General features: G+C 33.0%; 1 protein-coding gene across 3 annotated transcripts in view; it reads right to left on the bottom strand.

The window, feature by feature from the left end:
• Window positions 1-23,484, bottom strand: part of LOC106104283 (atrial natriuretic peptide receptor 2-like) — a 145,229-nt gene that overhangs the window by 72,985 nt on the left and 48,760 nt on the right. Inside the window, exon 1 of one of the 3 annotated variants that reach the window (XM_013284288.1) lies at window positions 3,592-3,825. The exons of the other annotated variants lie outside the window; for them this stretch is intronic. Coding sequence (XP_013139742.1) covers window positions 3,592-3,594 — 3 coding nt within the window. The 5' untranslated portion in view covers window positions 3,595-3,825. Of the gene's footprint in view, window positions 1-3,591; window positions 3,826-23,484 lie in introns of those variants that run through there. 3 annotated transcript variants of the gene reach the window in all.

The following is a 23,484-nucleotide window of genomic DNA, read 5'->3' on the forward strand; positions in this document are numbered from 1 at the left end:
ATATCAAATCGCAACGTAGTTTTGTTGCAAAGATTATGAGAAAGCCTGCTCAAATTTAGGGTCTATTGTAATGCATTGTCAATCACGAAAACAATATTTTCACCTAAATTGCGATAGTAATCTTACTAATATTGTAAATGCGAAAGTTCAGATGGATGAATGGATGTTTGTTAGAGTTCATAGCCTAAACGGCTGTAGTATTTTTGATGTAATTTGGTAGATGATGGTTTGGTAGATGATGGTCTAGTAGAACACATAGGCTACTCACTTTTGTTTTATTTAACTTCACGCAGATGAAGTTGCGTGCGTAAGCTAGTTTAGACATAGTAGCAACGAACTATATCATACTGACATTATAAATGCGAAAGTTTACATAGATGGATGTTTGTTACAGTTTGTAGCCAAGGCTGAACGGGTCTGGATGAAATTTTGCATAGATGTAGAACATAATCTGGAAGAACACAGAGGCTATTTACTTTTGTTTTTTTTTAATTCGACGCGGACCAAGTCGCAGGCGAAAGCTAGTATTTTGATAAAGCTTCAACGCGTAAAATAATTAGGTCAAAGTGATTCGCCCATGACATAATTACAATGCTTAATACAACGACCATCCCTTAGGGAATTCTTTGACAAACATCACCATTAACAAGGATATCAACTAACTTATAGAAACACTCAGAAGGGGGACAGCTTATTGGAAAAGTTTATACCCCTTAAGCATTGAAATAAATACTTGACGTCACAAGCAACTACTAAACTTTTAAAATTTTACTTCTCTAACTATATAGCTAGAGTTATGAAAAAAATATATACATATACTTGATCCAAAAAGGTTATCTTTGTTAAAAAAGTAGCTATTGCTTGCGCCTTTGTCCGCGACAACTTAAAAAAAATAGTAACATGGCCTATGTTGCTCACTGATAACATAGCTTTCTAAATGTGTAAAAATTGAAATCGGTCCAGTAGTTTTGAGTTATTTCAATACATACAAAAATACAAATCTTTTCTTTTTTTTGACAGACTTCCAAAAGAAGAAGGTGCTCAATTCGTCTGTACTTTTTTAATATTAGTATAGATAATGAAAATCGTACTACCTTTTTTAATGTTGCAAATAATTTTACAAAAAACTCGGACTGTCCAACTTGGTAGACGCCTAGTCCCATAACTTACTGTAGGCACGAGTACAAGTAAAAGTCAATACTTTTACTTTAACTACAGAATCTTTGTATATTTAAGACTATAAGGATTACTGAATAACATTCACATACATATGTACAGTTGCGGAAATACGCGGTGTTGCACTTTAGTAAAAATTGCCTTGTTCATTTCAACTAGACGAATTCTGCCTCTTCCTACAAATAACTAAATAGATCGCAGTGAGTGCAAATGGATAATAATAAAAGAGACTAGACGTGTAATAACTAACCAACTTTTTTTTCGTACATTACATTTATAAGCTGCGTTCTATTGTTATTTCCGCGTCTTGTTTTTAGGTTCAAATGATTGATTTAAAGGTGGAACATCGCCAGTTTCCCCAACTGTACTTCCTAGAGGTATAATTTCTGAAGATCTACGTAAATTAATAATGAAAACAATGTCAAAGTCAAACTGAAAGCTTAAAAGTTTTCTCATTATCCGAGACGAAGTTTTTGTTCCATTTCCTCCGGCCTGCGGAATTAAATATCTCTTCTAAAAGAGTAATTAATAAAATTAATAAATTTTGGATAAGTAATACGTTAAATGATAAACATTTCATCATCATCACCAGCTCACTATACGTCCCCACCGAGGGGCTCGGAGCCTACCCTATTAAGTGGTGACTAGGCCATAGTCAACCACGCTGGCCAAGTGCAGGTTGGTTGACTTCACACATATCTTTGAATTTCTTCGCCGATATGTGCAGGCATCACGATGTTTTCCTTCATCGTAAGAACGTCGGGTAAATTATGTACATATGAAAATTCGAAAAATCAAAAATCACATTGGTACATGGCAGGATTCGAGCCCAAGACCTGTAGATTACAAGTCAAGTGTTCAAACCACTGAGCCACCGACGCTCTTTAATAATTAGATAAACATTTATTAAATGTCATTTATTAAAATCAATTAGCGACAATAGCCTAATGGTTTGTGGTACGGACTACCGATCTTGCGGTCTAGGGTTCGAATGCCGCCATTCGTTATTGTCGTGAACCATATCCTAGCACAAGCCTAGAGCTTAGTTGCAATTTTTAAATATTAGTAAATTAACAAAAATTTACTAAAATTTATAAAAAAAAGATGTTTAATTACGAAATTAAGAAACTCGATTTTTATTAACCGTCAGTTCCTACTACTGAAATTAATGTATAAAAAGCATTCTGTTTCCTTCATTTTAGTTTAGGGAGTCATGGTGAAAAAGTTAAAAATCCCAACCAAATTTCATTCTGAGACTGTAAACCAGTTTCAAGTAAGCAATAACACAAAAAAAAATTAAAAATCTTCAAAGATGTCTTATTACTAAAACTAAAAACTAATAGTAAGACACCGGACTTGACTTTATTAGTCTTTTTTAAATACTGCATTTAGTTATACGTTTTTTTAATAATATAATTCTCATTCATATTAAGATTGAAAATAAACTTACAAATTGAACGAAAAGCGTTCCATTTCCTAACTGCTTTTTTTTTGGTACACAATTTGTTCAACTACAACAAGAAAACACATTTGTAACACGTAAAATAAGTAAAATCGCAAATTCAAGGAAATAAAATAGTGTATTTCATGGAAAGGATCAAGTTACGTTGTAAAAATTTACACCTTTTTTTAGAAATGCCTCCAGTAAGGTACTTTTTAATTGCAACATAGCCGTTAATTTGATTTCAAGCAAGATCTTACATATCTCGCAATCTGAATTCTGTCTTCTTTTTATTTTTTTAAGCCGTGGTGCTTTCGAATTTTAAATTACCAAATTAATAATTCTAAAAATCAGTTCCTACATTGATAACATTGCTACAAAAGCAGACAAGAGAAAAAAATAGATGTTTTTCTAAGTATAAGTGATACTATACCATATTTCAATAAAACACAATAGAATTAGAGTGTCTGATATTCAAGGAAAAAATCCAGATTTCGGGAATATGATGTATTTGCGTTGCTGATAACGAATCATTTTTCAGCTATCTGCGTCTACTGAATCATAGAAAAAAGCGTAGACAAGGCAAAAATTATCATCAACTTGTCCTTATCCCTTACGGAGGGTCGGCACAGTTTGTGCTGCTCTTCCATCTCTATCGAAATATATCTGAATCCTCTCCTTTCTTAAGCAGATCCTCTTTCACACAATCCATTCATACTTTCTTCGGTCTTCCTCTACCTTTGTAGCCATCCACATTCAATCATAACACTTTCTGGTTTATGTATTTTCACAAGGCAAGAATAAATTTGTGAAATCACGATTTCCGTTCCGCTGTTAATTAAAAAATTCAGGACTATTTCTATTCGTGGGCATGTATCTTGAAAAAAATGCGAAATACAAATTAAAGAAAAAATCATAGATAGGTGCAGGTGAACATTAATGTTATAAAAATTATTACATAACTTATAACTTACCATTGCAAAACAAATCCAGTTCTTATCGAGTAATTAAAGCCTTTTCGGTTATCTAGGAAGATCTGCTAGCTCGCGCGATGCATTGCTTGGTAAATAAAAACGCAGTACAAATTTCTACATCGTTCGACAACAAAAGAAAATGAATAACACATCACTAGCTTTTCGAATGTAATAATGAAATATTTTAAAATCGCAGACTGCCCGTAAACCGACACTAGGCGATTGCACTCCGAGCAAGAAGACCTCACGTCCGACCGATCCCATGCATTTATGTGATATCGTCTTATGCGAGAAAAAAACGCCGTTATATTCACGTAAAACTAAACACATACTAAAGTGGGAAAGATGTGGGGGCCAATACTTATAAGTCTTACTTTACCGCTTTGAGCATGTCGTTTTTGTGTGTCTTTGTTTTTAATTATTCAAACGTGATTTTTAACTGTCGTAAGCTACAGGAACCGTTTTTATCTCTTTTTTTTTTCAATTTAAGGGCAACATTACTGTTGTAGAGGCAGCTACAGAGTAAATTCATGTTACTAATATTATAAATGACGAAGTTTAGATGAATGCTAAACTATATAAATATATAGACGATAGTCTGAAAAACACGTACGCTCACTTTGGTTGTTTAATTTTGTGCGAACGGAGTCGCATAGGAAAGCTAGTACTTATATAATGAATAATCTTAGCTTACTATAGGACTTTTCATATCTTTTGTTCGTATATTTTTTTTATGCGTTGATTAAAATATACAATTTCATGAATATTTCACTGCATATAAAGACGCGTCAAATTCATTTCACGCTAGAGGGTAATGTGCTTATTTTGTTTGTGCTTGATTTTTTTTTCATACGTCGAGATAAACTCATATTATTAGTCATTTCATTCTATATTTGCAGACAAGGATGTACAAGTTGTCTCATCTCATTTCTGTAGATATAAAGAGCGGACGTACACCTTTGACTAAACTATCCCATAACTGTTGTGCGATTGTCGGTTGTTTCGCAGTCAATTTAACTGTTTAGCTGCATAACTTAAAATCGAGTAGTGTGCGCTCCTCCATATAAGTTCATATGAATGAAAGCAACTGAACAGTTGTGTAGTGTGTAGAAAATTGTACAATCAGAAAATAAAAAACAAAATGTTATGCCTATAGTAAAGAGAAACCAACATGACACAATGCAATTAGGCATTGCATGGTAACCTGCATTGCACGGTGCCGTCTACCGAGGGGCGCCTTAGGGCGCAGCGTCCCAATTTATTGGGACGCAACGAGGGCCCCTTCCCGGGGCGGTCAGTGGGGCGTCGCGGTGGCAAGCGCAAGCGATCCCGTGGCGTCCCACAAAATGGCCAGGAGGGAACGAAGGGGTTTAGTGAGGTATGCCCCCCACTATGGGGGGAGAGTCCCACATAACTCTCGTGTCTGCCCAGAGGCATGGAGTATGCAGAAAGCATTCCCCTTCGGAAAAAAAAAAAAAAAGGTGTTAACTTCAGCGAAAGCGTAAAACCTCTCATATTGAAATAAATATTAAAATTAAAGTCTTCTAAATATGGGTACAAAACAAAAAAAATAACTATTCATGTTTCGTACGCTTATAGTTGATTAAAAAAGATTCAAATCCCTATGGCAAGTTTCAAGGTCATTTAGTATGGCTGGCGCCCTGGGCGAGTTTTCTATAACGCCCTTTTAGTAAAATACAAATCCATATGTAAAGACATAAAGGTGCGTCTGTGGTGCCTCTACGTGAGGCGCCCTAGGCGTCCCACCTCGCCCTACCCCAACGCCGGTAAAGATAATAAAATCGAATCGAATTACAAATCGACATCAATTAAGTTTTAATGGAAAAGTTATCGAATAAAATCAAATTCATACAAATCGATATGAACTATGTTTCAACGTAGTAAAATCTAGTTACGTAGTTCAGAAACTCATTTCATGATTTTATCCAACCAATAACATTAACAAATGGTTAAAAGTAGATGGGAAATCGGCCATAAAACTTTCGTATCACAAAATCTATTGTTTCCTTCATGCATTGTATTTTTAATCATTGCAACGCGAATAATGAAACAAAACATTTTATGATAGTTATTTTTGTTTAAAAAAATTTAAGAACAGAACTTTGATTACAAGTCTCATTTTCATTAAAAAAACACAAAGTTACACATTTGGTAGATTAGATATTTGTTACTTTGATAAATAGATGGCGTTAGTATATTTAAAATGTTGCACTTAACAAGATATCATACTAATATTTTGGAATTACAAAAGTTTGGATGGATGGATGTTTGTTAGAGTTTGTAGTCTAAACGGCTGAACGGATTTCGATGAAATTTGGCATAGATGTAGAGGATAGTCTGGAAGAACACATAGGCTACTCACTTTTGTTTTTTTTTTTAATTCCATGCGGACGCCGATAAAAGCTTATAACCTAAAAATTGTTTACAGAATATTTTTAAAACAGCAATAAAATTTCATAATACAGAAATAATTAGCTCGGTGTATAAAATAGTAACAGTCGTTCTGGACGAAGCGGCGCCGGATAATGAAATAACTAGTCTTCTTGTGCTCGTTTGTTCTAATTTATTCCAAAAATCTCAGCAATCATCTCAGAAAACAAGTAACATAAACATTTTTTTTTCGTTTCTCAATAGAAAAATATTCTAATAGAAAAATTTGACTTTATTCGTAACTAGTTTTTGCCCGCGACTTCTTTCACATGGAATTAATTTTTTTTTCTACAATACATTAATCTATATTTCTTTTGCTTATCAAGCTTTCTAATGACAAAATGAAATTATGTTATCGGTTTAGTAGTTTTTTTATTTAATCAATATAAAAATCTTTCCTCTTTTACATTAGTGACTCAGTTCAATTTATATGTTGGTACAACTTTTGTTTAAATTATTGATTTATGACCGCGCTTTCTAACATTTAATAATTATTTAATCTCTTCAAATGATAATTTAATATTTGAACATTTTACTGTAGGTGTGTACTTTAAACCACAAACCCGCATAACGGTCCAAACAACTATTAGAGGGATCAAAATTAGTCACATTCAAATATTGTATGAACCCCAAAGTTGTCACTATTGATATAATTAGGAACTTACCCAAAAGCATAGATTAGTGAGAAGATATTTTTTATTGTCAGACATGAAAAAAATGGGTGACACCAGCCAAATTAAACTATTCGAAGTGTTTTTTTTTCGAATCTCTAGGAAAAGACAGCTGCCCTTCCTGTTGCCTTCCATAATCATCATCTATCCTGCCTTATCCTACTTCCGTAGGGTCGGCGCACCGGGTTTTCGTTCTCCAAATAACTCTGTCATCCGTCATCTCAGTCATCACTCTCTTCTTGATCACGCACCTTTCACGCAATCTAACCATTTCTTTCTTTTTTACCCATAATATACCTAAAATATATTTATGTATTTATAAAAATACTTTTTGTAATTAATTGGCACAAACAAGGGCAGAGATATTTTCCCAGGTAAAGAACCCTTACAACATTTAAACGAAATGTATATTGGTTTAGGAATATGTAGTACAAACTAAACATCTATACTAATATAACTAGCTGTTGCTCGCGAAACACCCGCTTGAATAAAAATAAAATAAAAAGTATAGTTTATTTTACTCACTGATATTGTAGCTTTTTAATAGTGAAAGAATTTTTGAAATCGGTCCAATTGTTTTTGAGTTATTTCGATACATACAAAAATACAAATCTTTCCTTTTTACAATATTACTAGCCGTTCCCCACGACTTCGTCTACGCAATATTAAGATAAAAAGTTGCCTTTAATATGCCCGTCTATGTCAGCTACCCTCCAGTAAAGATCTCATCGATCTGGGGAGCCGTCTCGGGATTACCCGGAACAAACGCAACTTGCGGACAGACAAAACAATTTGCAAATACATCATCTTCCCGAAATTTGGATTTTTTCTTTTAATATTACAAACAGACATTCCAATTTGACTATATGTATATAAAATATAGATATAGATGAGTGCTGTCTTACTTTTAAAAATGTAAAGTAATACATGCTTGTATTTCATTATCACGCGAACATTCCAAAAAATATGCATAATATTACTTCTGTATCAGGTTTACTCGGCGTGTTACTGAACCAATTTAGTATGTATTTTTGAGATGTTTTTTGTCACAGCTGTCATAACTTCAACAGCTCAGTTTAATTGGTTAATTTAACAAAAAATCCACCGCATTCATTAATTAAAATTTTCATTCTGTTACATTTTTAAAGAAATCTCGATTTTATAAACTGGTGGATAAAAATCAGTCTTTTTTTTTGAAAAAAAAGAGAGAATAATAACTTTCGTAAATAAAAAACTAGTATTGTATTATTTCTAACGTACTTTACTCCAACAAAGCCTCATACGAATTTTATCGATGACGTAACCAATACTTTCTCGCAAATTTTCGTGCTATACACTCTGAATACTATAGTACATGAGGTTTTGATTTCGAATCAGACAATAAGATAAAATGAAGGCAATTACAAAATTTTATCAATGAAAAAAATATATCGGTCATTCTCAATGGTTATCTTGAAAAAGTACGGTCACTAAGAAATGGAGGGTCGGAATATAAAGGTGGTCCAATTCGATAATCGTAATTCGTAACTCACGCCCCCATAAGTAAGAGAGTATAATACTAATTAACCCCGAAATTCTACCAATGTAAGCATTTAAAAACATTTCATTCAATAGTAAACTGTAAATCAATGGAACAGGTTTTAATTTTGCTTCCCAGAAATATGAAACTCGTTAACAAAGCCAGCCGTAATTGGATTGTCATGCTTATTGTTTAATTGTTCATTTTCGCTGATAAAATAACAATTGTTATCAGAGCAGTAATATCCAAAATTAACAAATATTGGAAACAATAGTTAGTAAACAGTATTGGAATTCGACATAAAGAAGGTAGGAGCGTAATTCACATATGTATGTATTGAGCGTCAGTGGCTCAATGGTTTAAGCACTTGACTTGTAATCTACAGGTCTAGGGTTCAAATCCTACTGTACCTATGTGATTTTCGAATTTTTATATGTACATAATTTACCTGACGTTCTTACGGTGAAGGAAAACATCGTGATGCAACCTGTATATATCGGCGAAGAAATTCAAAACATATAAGTGAAGTAAACCAACCCGCAGTGGGCCAGCGTGGTTGACTATGGCCTAGTCACCCCCTTACTTAGGGTAGGCTCCGAGCCCCTCGGTGGGGACTTATAGTGAGCTGGTGATGAATGTATGTATGTATGTAACTAGCTGTTACTCGCGACTTCATCCACTTAGATTTAAAACATGTAGCCTATGTAACTCAGTGATATGTAGCTTTTAAATGGTAAAATAATTTTTGAAATCGGCAACGTGGTTTCTGAGTTATGTCAATATACATATTTCCAGACACTAATCTGTTATCTTTAAAATATTAGTATAGATTATATTACGCTACATAACACAATTAAAGCAAAAAGATAAAGTTCCCAAATTGATCAAGACCCATTGAACCTCCTCAACTAGAAACATTTAAAAAACGGCCTACGATAAAAAACAGCAATAGGCATTCTTTTGTTTCTACTGTTAATATTCTCCTTTTAAAGCTACTCTATGTTCAAAATTAGCATTCTATTTGTGAGCTATAATTATTATATCTTAAGAAAATCGTAGCCTGCCAGTGCCATTTTTTCGGCCTGTCTTAAAGTCGCGTAAAAATGTTAAAAAAACATTGAATCTGCTCGTAAATAAACTTATTTCTTACTTCTAATGTTATAAATGCGAAAGTTTGGACATATGGATGTTTGTAGCTTAAACTGCTGAACGGATCTTGATGAAATTGGGCATACATGTAAAACATACTCTGGAAGAACACTTAGGGTACTTACTTTAGTTTTTTTTAATACCATGCAGACGAAACCGCGGGTGATAGCATATACAAATTGTAGTAGAATTGTGTATAATAATGACTACTCTAGTGGTTCGATCTCATTGTAAATGATGTGCCGTACATCTGGCAACGTTCCAGCATCAATTCACTGTCCTTTAGAAATGGTTTCCACGAGCATCATATATCAATAGTCTAGCGCGTTTATTATTTGTTAAAGTAGTTTTCTTTCGACACGGCTTTGTTGTTCGCTATATTTTCTTCTCGGCATTATTGTACTATCAGTTTCGACTCCATTTGCTGTTTAGGTTATAAAGACAAAGAAAATTGTATTCAAATTGCGTCAAAAAAGTATAAATCGTTTTTATTTTTGCAAAGGATCTGACGATAGCTTCATTTATATATACAGTCTATAATCTATATTATAAAGAGAAAAGATTTGTATGTCTATACTAATATTATAAAGAGGAAAATTGAAAATAAGTAAATAAAACTTCGTTTGATTATAATGAGTTAGAAAGGTAATGAGTAACATGGACTATTTTTTTTTCATTTATTTTTTATTATTTTTAAATTTCATGCGGACCAAGTCGCGGGCAAAAGCTAGTAACAAAAACTACTAGACCGTATTCAAACATTCTATTACCATTAGAAAGCTATAGTAACATAGGCTATACCTATTTCTTTGCGAGCATAAGCAAATTGTTATACTTTGATTTAATCGCAACGAATAAGCTACAACTATTGAACACATTTAAAAAATTCTTTCGCTTTTGGAAACAAAACCATTTAGTAACATAGGCTATATTTCACCTGAACGAAGGTACGACAGAAGAGATATGAGACGTATTTTTGCTACCCATACGAAACTGGGGCGGATCGCTAGTCTATGGCAATATTGTAAAAAAAAATCGTATTTTTGGATTTTTGTATGTAACAAATACAATTGGAACGATTACAAAAAATATTTCACTATAAAAAAGCTTTTTTACGTAGCTACGTTATCACTGAATAACATAGGCTATATATTTACTATTTAACATGTAAACGAAGTCGCAAGCAACAGCTTGTTATTACATAAAGAAACGTTCTTGTTTAAGTAATCCTTGTTCTTTTTTACCAAAGCTAAAAATACCACTGTCAAATATGTGTAAAAGGGACTGCCTTTTTAAATGCGAGCATATAAACCCATAAATGGTAGATAATATCTCTGATCTACGTTAAATGTCTTATTACCAGTAATTGGGTGTCCTGTTACCTTCAGTAACGATCTGCAGACAACTGTAAGCTTTTTAGCACCGAATCAACACAGGTTCAACGGCAGACGATCTTGATAACAGTTTATATTTAAGAAAAAAAAGACGGAAGGCTTTATATTTAAAGAAACACCTTATTATTTATTTATTTTTACTTGACTTTGTTTCTGTCTGTCTGAATTTTATATAATAGATTAGCTGTTGCTCGCGACTTAATCCGCGTGAAATTAATAAATAATGAAAAAGGTTACCAATGCTGCTCACCGATAACGTAGCATTATAATTGTGAAAGGATTTTGAAATCGGACAAGTAGTTTTTGAGTTATTTCATTACATACAAAAATACAAATCTTTTCTCTTTATAGTCTTGTTATAGATAAAACTAAATAACTTCTATAGATAAATCTGTTACTATATTAAAATAATTGATAAGGTATTGGTACTACTACATACTGATAATTAAATTAATAAAAAACAGAAACGTTTAGAAACAACTTTTTTAATTGTTAATAAAATAATGACAAAAAGATGCCTTGCCTTTAGGAAAAAAACAGGCATATGCAAGATTTGTACTCTCAAACATCAGCGACAATACTGTGGTTAACTGTTACTACGAGGGTCTGGATTTCCAAACGTAACGAGACCTACATTTGAATGATATCTAGATAACACGAACGTGTTGTCCTTTAAGTGTTTTTCTAGGTTCTGTCAGCGGACTAGTTTTGTATCTGCACATTGTGTCAAGGGATTCTAAATTGCGGTCCTGAGTCCTGTATTTATATAACGGTAATTAAAATCAAGAATGCAGATTTCTAATAATCTCTTTGAAATACTTTCCTTTATCATGATAATTATGAAAGATGTTTTTACGTGAATCGAAAGGATTTATATTCCTTTTATCAATTCAACAAAGTATAAGAATGTTATAAAATTGTTGTTTTAAGGAAGTCCCGGAGAGCACTTAAAAAGATTTAATGTAAGAGCGGCGAATGGAGGGGATTTGAAATTTTAGCATTTAATAAAACACGGGAATGGATTCTACGATGGAATCCATCAAACGCATTTCATTTTAGAATTATACGACCTAAAAGAATGGGAATAAAAGATTTTGGATCATGCAAATTACATTTTTATTGTCATAAATACGTCGGAGTGACGAGCGGTTTGTAGAATTCAATTCCGAAGGTACATTATGTACACGGTAACGATCTTCCATTGTGGGCATGCGTATGTCGGAAATAATAATCGCGTAACATTAGAAGCACTATCTTTAGTTGACCGCCATCTTAATTGAGTACTTCACACACTTTAATTGAATTGCAAACATTTACAGAGATTAACCAATTGATTTTATAATAACAAAGCGCATCATTCCTCCATTCATTGACAACTGTCATCTGTCATTCGATCGTCGCTTTAATATCTATCATGCACGATGTACATTCAGCCAGTACTCAAAATTATTAGTTGCCAGTTACTTTAATCGTTTGAAAAATATCAATCATTTCGCCTCGTTAAATACACATTTTAATTAAAACATTAAAAAAAACGCATTTTTTGATATATCGATGGATATAAAACGCAACGGAAGAAGAAATAAGATATATTAATTAGCGGCTACAACTATTGTCAGATAGAGATCTACAACTTCCTTTACTAACTTATTCATTAAAAAGAAAATTATCGAGACGTAACAGTACGAAGTTCATTGACCCCGTGGTTGTAGTTCCGATGCGTTATTGTTTATCATCAATACCGTTCTGCAGCAAACGGGTACCTTCGACAATTTCTTCCATACAGGTAAGTAATAAACAGGCACTTAGAAATGTAATTAACGATTTAATTAATTCCAGCACTCAGAATATAAAATGCCACACGGGCGGAAACGGTGTGCAACACGATAAATATGTCTTTCATGTGTGCACAAATGTAGGTTAGATTTACTATAAGGGAGATGCCACACGAGTGGCGCGACTGCGTTGCGGTTTCAGTACAAAATTTTAATCAGTAAACTCAATGAAGACGAAGATTAGTTTTGAAAACTGAATTCATAAAATTTTAAAAATAAAATCATAACCATTAAGATTGGGCACAACTTTGACTAAACTATAGCAAAACTGTTGTACGATTGTCGATTGTTTCGCAGCCAATCCAACTGTTTAGTTGCACGACTAAAAATCGAGTAGTGTGGCATCTCCATATAAGCCTAGTATTCAAAGCGAGACTAAAAATTTGTGCGATAGTTTGGTTTCAGATGTGCACACGTTCTAAGATTTTAATCTTTAGGTGGATGATGAAATGGTGATGCGGCAACGCGAAGAACCGTCCGTGTGGCATAGTTGTAACATTCTGAAGTGATATGCAAATGGTTTTCGATCGTTAATTAAAATTTTTAATAACATCAATTTATTTACTTTTATCTCATATGTATTTCATTTAAAACACGATGTTTTACAAGTTGTAAGAAAATAATAACGTGATAATGTCAAGTTTTTAAAGTCTGTGGTTATCGTTACCAAAAATTTAATGATTATGCTATCAAAAATAAATATATTATGGTCAATAACGTTTTGTAAAATCCGGTAAATGCATATTTTATGTGCATTTACTCTAATGGTACCGAACATGGTCATAAAACTTCAACATTGGTCGCGACATCAAGAAAAAAAACTATATATGGAACGTGTTAATAACATTATAGGAGTATTAAAAATCATGAACATTTTAATTAATTGTAAAAGAAAATAATTATAAAAAAATGAAGATGTACATATTTACTAGTGGCATTTATGTACTAGTAGTAGCCCGAGGCTTTGTTAGACATACAAGGTATACAGACAGAGAGACAAAAATAATAGAAAAAAAGATTTTTTTCCCTGTTTGTTATTATTTTTACCACTTTCATAACCGGGTTAGTAAACTTTTTTTATTTTCTTCTTAAAAATTATTATTTTCTAACTGGCCTTATTCCCACTTTAGAAATAAGAATAATAAATATAGCCTTATCTTATTTATCTAATGTAGTGTTTAAATAGTGAAAGAAATTAATAAATTGATCAATAGTTTTTTGGATGGATGGATGTTTGTTAGAGTTTGTAGCCTAAACGACTGAAGGGATTTCGATGAAATTTGGTATAGATGTAGAGGACAGTCTGGAAGAACACATAGGCTAGTCACTTTTGTTATTTTTAATTCCACACGGACGGAGTCGCGGGCGAAAGCTAATAAAATATAAATTGGTTACTGAATTATGATAGAAGCGGTTCTTGCTTTTTTTTTAAATCCGTAATCCTCACTCTATATCTTTATCGATATTAAGCTGTCGTATTTGTAGGAAGGAGGCAATCCCTTAAGAGGACTTTCTTAATCTTAATGGATTTCGGCAAAGTCACTCTATCAGCGCAATCTGTAGTAAGTGTTTGTTTTCTATATAAATTTGTAATACAATTTATTTACGGAAAAATGCTTAATCCAAAATTAAAATAACTTACAAAATACTAATAGGAATAGAACATCGATAAGTCAAACCTCGGTAACTTAAAAACCTCTGTAACTTCAAAAAATAATATGTTTCTTTCCCATCAGAGCCCAAAACCTTTACAACATAGACACTCGATAACTTAAAACCTCTATAATTAAAATATTTTGTGTTCCGCTTGGACTTTAATTATCGAGATTCTACTATATTATAAAAGCGTAAGATTAGATGAATGTTTGTTAGAGTTTTTTGCCTAAACAGCGGAACGTATCTCGATGAAATTTGAGATATAGAGCATAGTTTGGAAGAACACGTAGGCTATTTAATTTTGTCACGGGCTAAATCTAGTCTATACATAAATGGACGATGTTTATATGTTTTTGGAAAATACCTAGAACCTTCCTAGTTTTCGAAGACGACAAGATTAAATGCTATAGTAAGAGAATTCAGTTAAGCCAGCTTCGTTATCGAACTACACGATTCCACTAAGCTCTCGTAGAATTCAGTACAAAGGTATTGGTTGCAGCTTTCTTGCTTTTAAGTGATTAACTCTTAGAACTCTTAATCTTAACTAAAATTAATGAGAATTGAAACTTTAAAACGTAGAAATCAATTAATTACCAACAAAAACATTGCTCGGAATCCAAGGTTAGCAACCTCGATATTTTTAATACTTCAATTTTTAAGAATTTTGTACTTACTAAATATTGTTAATTTTTTTATAATAATTCAGTCGCTTTTTTTTTTTTTTTTGTGACTGATTTGTGACTGTTTGCCTTGAGGAGGCATTTACAGATTCACCGGGCTTGAGGTGGCCGCGCGCAGATGGCGCTTAGCCTAAACCTCTTTTATGAGTAAAAATTCAGTCGCGTAAGTCACGTAGTGCTTGTCTACTTTAATACGTGTGATTAGAAAATACTCTACGTATAGTTGGACTTTTTTTAAGAATAAAAACTTAAGAGCTAAGCAGTCTTGTTTAATCTCTGAGAATTAATTATTTCATCATCACCAGCTCACTATATGTCCTCGAGGGGCTCGGAGCCTACCCTAAGTAAGGGGTGACTAGGCCATAGTCGACCACGCTGGCCCACTGCAGGTTGGTTGACTCACACATATCTTTGAATTTCTTCGCCGATATGTGCAGGTTGCATCACTATGTTTTCCTTCACCGTAAGATAGTCGGGTAAATTACATATATACGAAAATTCGAAAATCACATTGGTGCATAGAAGGATTCGTTCAAACCCAAGATCTGAAGATTACAAGTCAAGTGTTTAAACCACTGAGCCACCGAAGCTCTTAATAATTATTTGAATTGTAAACATTGTATCGAGACATGTCTGAAATAATTTTTCGACGATTCTCGATTTATTAGATAAAAAAAAAAATATTATTTAAATTCCTTTCTTCATGTTGTAATCCGATATCATAAGATCGTTACAATATTGGAGAATTTGCGTTTACTGCTTTAACATTTATTTAAATATTCGAACTTTTATGTCGGACGCGTAAAAAGATAAGCTTAAGTAAATGTAGATATCGATTGAAATCAGCTACTCTAAATGAAATTAAGGCTACGAGATTTTAATTGTTTAAATTGTTACTAAAATTATATTACACTATGATTCCGTACAAATGCTTGTAGTTGACGGTTAATGTTCCCACATTAATTAACAAATGGCGTATTATCGAAACATAATAGTACAAGTTATTTCAAGTGTCATGTAATGAATAGATAATTCCGGAACCCTTTATAATACTAAAGGGTTCGCAATTATGATAAAAAAGGTTTAACATCCTGAGAACTTCTTGTTTTTTTTTCTGAGCCCTTCATATATGTACGAGTAAATATATGAATTTCAAATTTTTAACAAGATTACAGTACTAAGAAATAAATCTGATCATTCAGATTAACTTTACATAGCTAATAGGTCGTTTAAGTATCTGACACCCACATTCTAGTAAATTGTCTTATAACAATCCAAGGTATGTTACATTATATATAAATTATGTGATGAAAATATCGGATTTTGTTACTCTGACAGTGACGTCACTTTTAAGATATCTGACCCTCTATCAGCCAGTGGTGGGACAGGCGCTAAATGTTTGCTTACAACTGAAAATATTTATATATAAATAGAAAATGTATTCGCGAAAATATGAAATGTATTACGTAATATCAAGACTGGAAACTTCAGAAATTTGTCAAAGTCGGTGGCTTTCAGACCGCGTATTCTTCGACACGCCAACAGATTGCCAAATTAAATGAAGCGTAACTTTTACAGTCACGTATGACAACGTTCTTTTAACAATCTATACTTTCTATACTAATATTATAAAGTAAATATAATATCCAAAAAACGATATATTTGTATTTTTGTATGTATTGAAAAACTCAAAAAGTAATGGACCGATTTCAAAAATTCTTTCACCATTAAAAATCTACGTTTTCACTAAAGTGTTTTTTTTATGCGAAAGAAGTCGCCAGCAACAGCTAGTATTAAGGAAATCATCTTTCCCAAATCCAAGACAAATTTTGCTAATGTTAACGTCAAACTCATCTCTAACTTTGAGATTTATCAAAGTTGTAGGTGATAATAAATCTGTTTCGGCGGTGAATTTTCCGAACGCTGTATATCGGCTCAACTTCACAAGTAATTGCAAACTTAAATGGCGTAGCGAACTTTCACGGTCGAACATGATAAGATTTCGAGGTGCTGAAGTGAATTGAAGTGTAAAATCCATAGATATAATATAATATCGATTGTTTTAAAATTACTTTAGCTTCAACTTAAACGCCCTTTTTGATGTTAATTACAGTTGATCCTATCACTGTTATTACTTCGAAAACTTTAACCCTTATCAACCTCAAACATCTCCGTGAAAATGGCGAAAAGGTTCCAAAATACCACAGTTTAAAGCCTGTTTATTTATAGAGGTCAGTGGTAAAATGTTAACCAGAGACAAGTGTCACTTTTCAATATAAAAATATATTAAAAACAATAATTAAAAATAAAAAATTAAGATATATTGACATGATGAAACGTATACAAAAATTCCTTGAAATTAGATTTGTAGATTTTAGTGTCTTTATATACGTTGAGATTCAAGTTTTAAATATTGACTACTGCCGATTATGTTCCATTCTTAATTTGTTTCCATCTTACATAAAAATCCTCTGCCAAATTTATAGTAAAATAACAGACATAAAATTACAATTAATTCTTTAAAGAATGGTGCAAACCGTTAAATAACGGGTTGTACCATTCTTTAAAGAATGAATTGCGTAAATGTTAACCATAATTTCTGTTATTTTAGGAACCAGTATTTTGTGATTTTATCCCAAGATATGGGAGATTTATTTTTTCAGTGAATAATTTTCTTATCATTATTTTACAGGAGCGTTTAAATTAAAACGACAGGCCTCATTATAATGAGAGAGCTTGTTTAATGTTTGGCTCCATTTTAATATTTCTACTTACAGGAAAATTTGTACTTAAAATACCGTACCGTCTGAAAATCCCTCTGACGATAATTGACTGAGGCAAGGAATTTCACGATAATGATGTAGTTGTAAGGAATTCTACTAAGGTTCAGTAAACTGAATTATGGATATTTATAAGGCTCGATAAATTATAAATATACTAGCTATTGCCCGCGACTTCGTCCGCGTGGTATTAGAAAACACACGAACTATTTAAAAAAATTTCTCGGTGGTAGTGCCCGCTTTAACATCTTATCACGAATAGGCCGGCACGCCCGGTGTAATACCACGACCACACATAAGACAGGCGTGAAATGGAAGCAATTCCGTCATTCGTCTGATGAGTGTGGTGCCGGAGGCCTAATTTAAGTCCCTTTCTCTTTACCACCCTTTTCTTTTAAGGAGAGGTTGGGAAGAGGAAATGGATTTGACGGTGGAGGAGATGCATAGGAAGGGGAAATATTCTCTTTATGTGCGTCTCCTCCTCCGTCGTATAAGGGTAGGCAACGCATCTGCAATTGCGGATGTCTATGGGCAGCGTTCGCTTCGCCATTTTGGCGGTTTCAGGTGGCCGCTTGCTCGTTTGCCACCTTGTGTTAAAAAAAAAAAAATAACAAAAAGCTACGTATCCCTCGGGAACCGGACATTTCTCGGGGATGAACCTTATCCCATGTGTACTCCAGACTTTGTTTTATATCTGTGCCAAATTTCAATAAGATATGTTGTACCGTCTCAGAATGATCGAGTAAACATTAAAAAAATAAATTAATGAATCTCACGGGAACCGTAACTATTCCCGGGATAAAAAGTAGCCTATGTGTTCTTCCAAACTATGCTCTAAACCTGTGCCATATTTCATGGATATCCTTTCAGCCGTTTAGGCTACGAACGCTAACAAACATCCGACCATCGTAACTTCCGCATTTAAAATATTTATATGACATGATCTGTTTATTTCAGGATTGCTGAAGTTTCCATTATTTTATCATTACCTAGTGATTAATTGGTGTCAGGTTTACCTAAATTCAACGGAGTAAAAGTTACGTAGTTCGGAAACGCATTTCATGAATAAAACCAAAAAAACTAACGAATGGTTAAATGTAGCTGAGAAACCGGCTATTCGTCTTCAACATTCAATAAAACACGAGATAATATAATTGATAGATATAGAAATTAGAAAAAAAAATCATTTATCAAAATGTTCCTCGTCTATTAGCAAAGAACAATGTTAGTATGCTTTTCCTATTCCATGTATTAAAATTATGAAACGTTCGTCGCCTTTTACTAAATCGCACAACCTTTTAGTCGCGCTTTGATTCCTATGAGTTTATATGGAGGTTACAATACACGATTTTTAGTTGTGCAAACAGTTGAATGTCTGCAAAGCAAACAACTATCGACAATCGCACAACTGTTGTGCGATATTTTAGTCAAAGATGTGCGGCCGCTCTAGTAATACGAAAAAAAATCATTATGCGTTGATAGATTCTATGTTTTTTCATTATGTATGTTTCTTTTACCTCATTTATTTTCTAAACTAACTCTTGGGTACTTCTCTCTCGGTTCTATTTAACACCAGTATTTTCATACATTCATAAACACGTCTCGTCTTTTGTGTAATTTCTTGTAAATGAAGCTTTTTCAAAAGGTGTCATTGAGCGAGAAACCTCGAGCTTTCATTAATTCTAACAAGAGAATGAATAATTAAATTTTCTTGTATATTAAAACAAAATGTTAATGTTTTTGATGTAGATTTATCGTCAATCTTTTTCATGTTACAAATGCGAATGTTTAGATGGATGGATGTTTGTTATAGCTTGTAGCCAAAACTGCTGAACGGTTCCGCTAAAAGGCACAGACGAAGAGGATACTTTGGTAGAATACATAGGCGTCTTACTTTTGATTTTTTAATCCCACGTAGTGGGAGTCGCGGGAGCAAACTAGTATTATTTTTTGAATGAAAACTTGTTTACATATTTGGTTAACTTCTTATTTAATAACCGGTTTTATTCCTTGCAATTTGACTCCACTCATTAAAAATATCAAAGAAAAAAAAACACTTTATTAATACGATCAGTTGAACAATAATCATTGGGCTCTGCTTCCTGAGCTAGATGGGGACCTGTGTGACCTGAGTGCCTTCTCTTAGTCTAGGTACATATGTGATCAAATACATGTGTTTGGGTATTTGAGTGTGAGTGATTGCGTTTATATGTATGCAATACAATACAATACGAGATAAACGAAAAATGCTTATTAATTCAAATAAAAAAAAGCGATATTAATTTCCTACTTATTCAATTATATTTACATGCATATTAATCCTCTTTTTTCTAACAAAGAATGGGATAATCTCTCAAACAAAATCTTGAACGTTCTTCGACATTTCGTCTGATTGGTTAATTGATGCCAGCGTGTTGTCAATTACAGCTTAATTGTAATTGCATAACACCCGCGGAGATTCCCTTAGTACTGTCGAGACAATGACGTATCTAATCCACAATACGCCCATTCTAATGACCTTTTTATTATGTTGACATTGCGAGAAATAATACATTACTTAAATTATTACCGCTAATTTCTTACATAAAACACTTAAACATATGAGACTTCTAATTCTCTCATGGTTCTTCCTTTGTCTTCCTAGTTCTTTTTTTATATTATAAGTTGGCAAACGAGTGAGCGGTCACCTGAATTCGCCGAGAGAGATGCGTTGCCTACCCGTAATCAAAGAAGAAGGACACGCACTTAAAGATGATACCCTTCTTAAGCGTCTCTTCCCCAGTCAAACATTCCCTTCTTCTCCTTACCGTATAAAAAACGATGGGAACGGAAACAGACTAAAATTAATTCGTCTCCTGTCATAAAATCTGCGTTCTTAATATTTTTTTTCCACGTCATGAAAGAAAGTACTACATTAAACTTGTTATGTTTCTGCCTTTAGGCCAGCCCTGAAGAGAACAATGGACTGTCATATATATCTCGATAGCAGGTAACTTTTTTAACATAACATTAAAACGCAAAAGTTCAAAAAAGTCTACAATATTCCATCTTTAAGTTAAACGTCAAATTTTAATAACTATAAAATAAAAGGATAAGATGAAAATTGTACCAAAAAAGCAATTTCGATACAAATTATGTGGATATAAATGAAAGATGTACAAAAGTCGTGATACTCTATATTTGAAGAGGCTATACTTTAGGCGCATTTTTATTCGATCTTCGTACAAAGGAGAGTATCATTGAACTTTGAGAACAAAAGTCGATGTTCGAAATGTTAAATTTCATGAATTCGTGAAGACTATATATTCTCTTTGATGTTCGTTGAACTGCACGAGAGTGAAATAAGGTATGTAGTGGTAATTCTGCGCTTCTACAGTAAAATATTAGATTTGTACATTGCGTAAATGTGAATGAAGTTTGCCTAAATGGTTTAACCGATTTCAAAGAGTAAGGACCTGTCCCACCAAACTGTAAATTGTCTGATAACAATCCAATGCGTAAAATATGTGATGGAAATATCGGATTTTGTTACCTTACCAGTGACGTCATGTTTAAGCTATCTGTGCCTCTATCAGTGGTGGGACAGGCCCTTAAAATCATGTTTTGTGAATTTGGGCCATGACAAAATACACTTTCTGAATACATATATTGCGTTAAAAATAAACCAAACAAAAACATCATTCTGTCCTTATCTACTCTATGCAAACCTTTTTTTATGCTGTAAAATTATTTTAAATCATCAAATATAGGAAGACAAGCGTGAGACCTTTATGATGCGAAAAATTTATAAAGTGTCGCCAGTGTTATTCGGCAAGCTTTGTAACTCAGAAATTCATATGATATATTCCGACAGCCACGTAATATAAAATACATTTTTATTGCTATACAATTTTGTTAGGCGTTGTTTCATATTTCCACGTAGATAATAGCCAAATGGCTCGTTTAAGCTTTTTTTAGGATAACTTAAGAAATATTGGTAACTATGTACTCGTAGTTCAATTATAACTATATATTAGATAGGTTTTCAAGACAAATATCTCAGAAACTTCTTAAGTAAATATTGTGTTTAGATAATATACTAATATTATTAAAGCGAAAGATTTATTAATATCAGTATAATAATATGATATATAATATATAGTATCTATACTATTATAATAAAACGTAAACTTCTTTGTTGCCTAAGATGTCAGCAATTACAGTATATTTTTGAATGATTCTTTTTTTAATTAAAAGCTGTACACTTGCGTTACGCTTTAGGCTATATATTTTAACGCTATTAAACTTAGTGTGAGAAAGAGACCATAAGTTATTGCCAACATCAAGGAAGCAAGGTTGTCGTCATGTCAGTTTATTTTGACATTTGTAATTGCTAATTTGACACATTTAAACAATATAATAAGATTTTCATAATTTTATGCGGATGAAGTCGCAGGGGAACAGCTAGTAATAATATTAGTATAATAATTGAAAAACAAATGTGGATTAGATTTCGCGTAGATGTAGAGCATAGTCTGAAAGAATGTGTAAGTTATTAACTTTTGTTTATTTAATTCCACGCAGACGGAGTCGCGGGCGAAAGCTAGTATTTAAATGTATTACTATGTTAATAATATTGTAGAGCGGAAAATTAATCACTTTCATCATTTATTGGTTAAAAGCTCGCTGGAAATTCTCCTTGTACGAGACAAGGGAAGTAATTTATCAAATTATGAAAGTAATTATATTAAAATGAAAATTATGAACATAAAATTTAAGACTTCTTATAATTGACAAAATATATCTATAGTGATTTAAAAAAAAAGGAAAGGGCTACTTTCTTAAGGCTACTTTTTGATCTTAATATTGCGTGGACGAAGTCGCGGGCAACAGCAAGTTATGAATAAAATTGTTTTCTGTTCATACGTCAAAGGTTAAGTTATGAGGCTAAGTGCATACATGTTTTGTTAGAAATTGAATTTATCTTGCTATTAATTGAAGATATAAACAACCTAATCTTGAGGACAATCAAATCTCATCCGGAATGTTACATTTTTGGTTAATAGGACACTGGCTTGGCGGTGGGCCAAGTTCCGTGTGACTCAGTGGATATTGAATTTTTTTTTCGTATGACAACAGTCAATTACATTAAGAATGAACATAGACGTGCCTATATTATCCTAACTTATTAATAACTACCTTTAGCCAGTGACATCGTTCGCGTGGAAAAAGCCTATGTGTTCTTCCAGATTAAGATCTACATCTTTGCCTTTAGGTCGCAAATTCTAGTAATCAATAATCCATCCATGGAAACTTTGCATTTAAAATATGTTAAGATTCATTTCCATTCACATAGTCCAGGGTTTGAATCCCTCCATTCAAATATTACCCTATACCATGTTTAACACAACTCTAGAGGGTTGCTCAATGCATAAAATCTAGTAATTTTTCTTTTACATAAATAAAGATATTATAGTACCAGGAAATCAAAATCCAAAAAGAACCATAATACCAAAGAAAATAACGAGAATACGAGATTCAGTAACAAAACGAAATGACATTTTTCTTACTTTCAATATTATGCTCACGTGAAATGAACTGAAAGCTATCAATGATCCCCGATCCTTAGAGCGCGCACACCTTTGACTAAACTATCGCACAACTGTTTAGTCGCGCACACTCCGCTACAGACTGTTGAGGTGAACGGACGTGTCCGCTCACCGCACATCTGTCGCTCCACCCGACAATACGTCAATCAACCCACTGCGCAGGTGCGTGC

This window comes from Papilio polytes, unplaced genomic scaffold, assembly GCF_000836215.1.
Source record: "Papilio polytes unplaced genomic scaffold, Ppol_1.0 DF823691.1, whole genome shotgun sequence".
NCBI classification, from domain to species: domain Eukaryota; kingdom Metazoa; phylum Arthropoda; class Insecta; order Lepidoptera; family Papilionidae; genus Papilio; species Papilio polytes.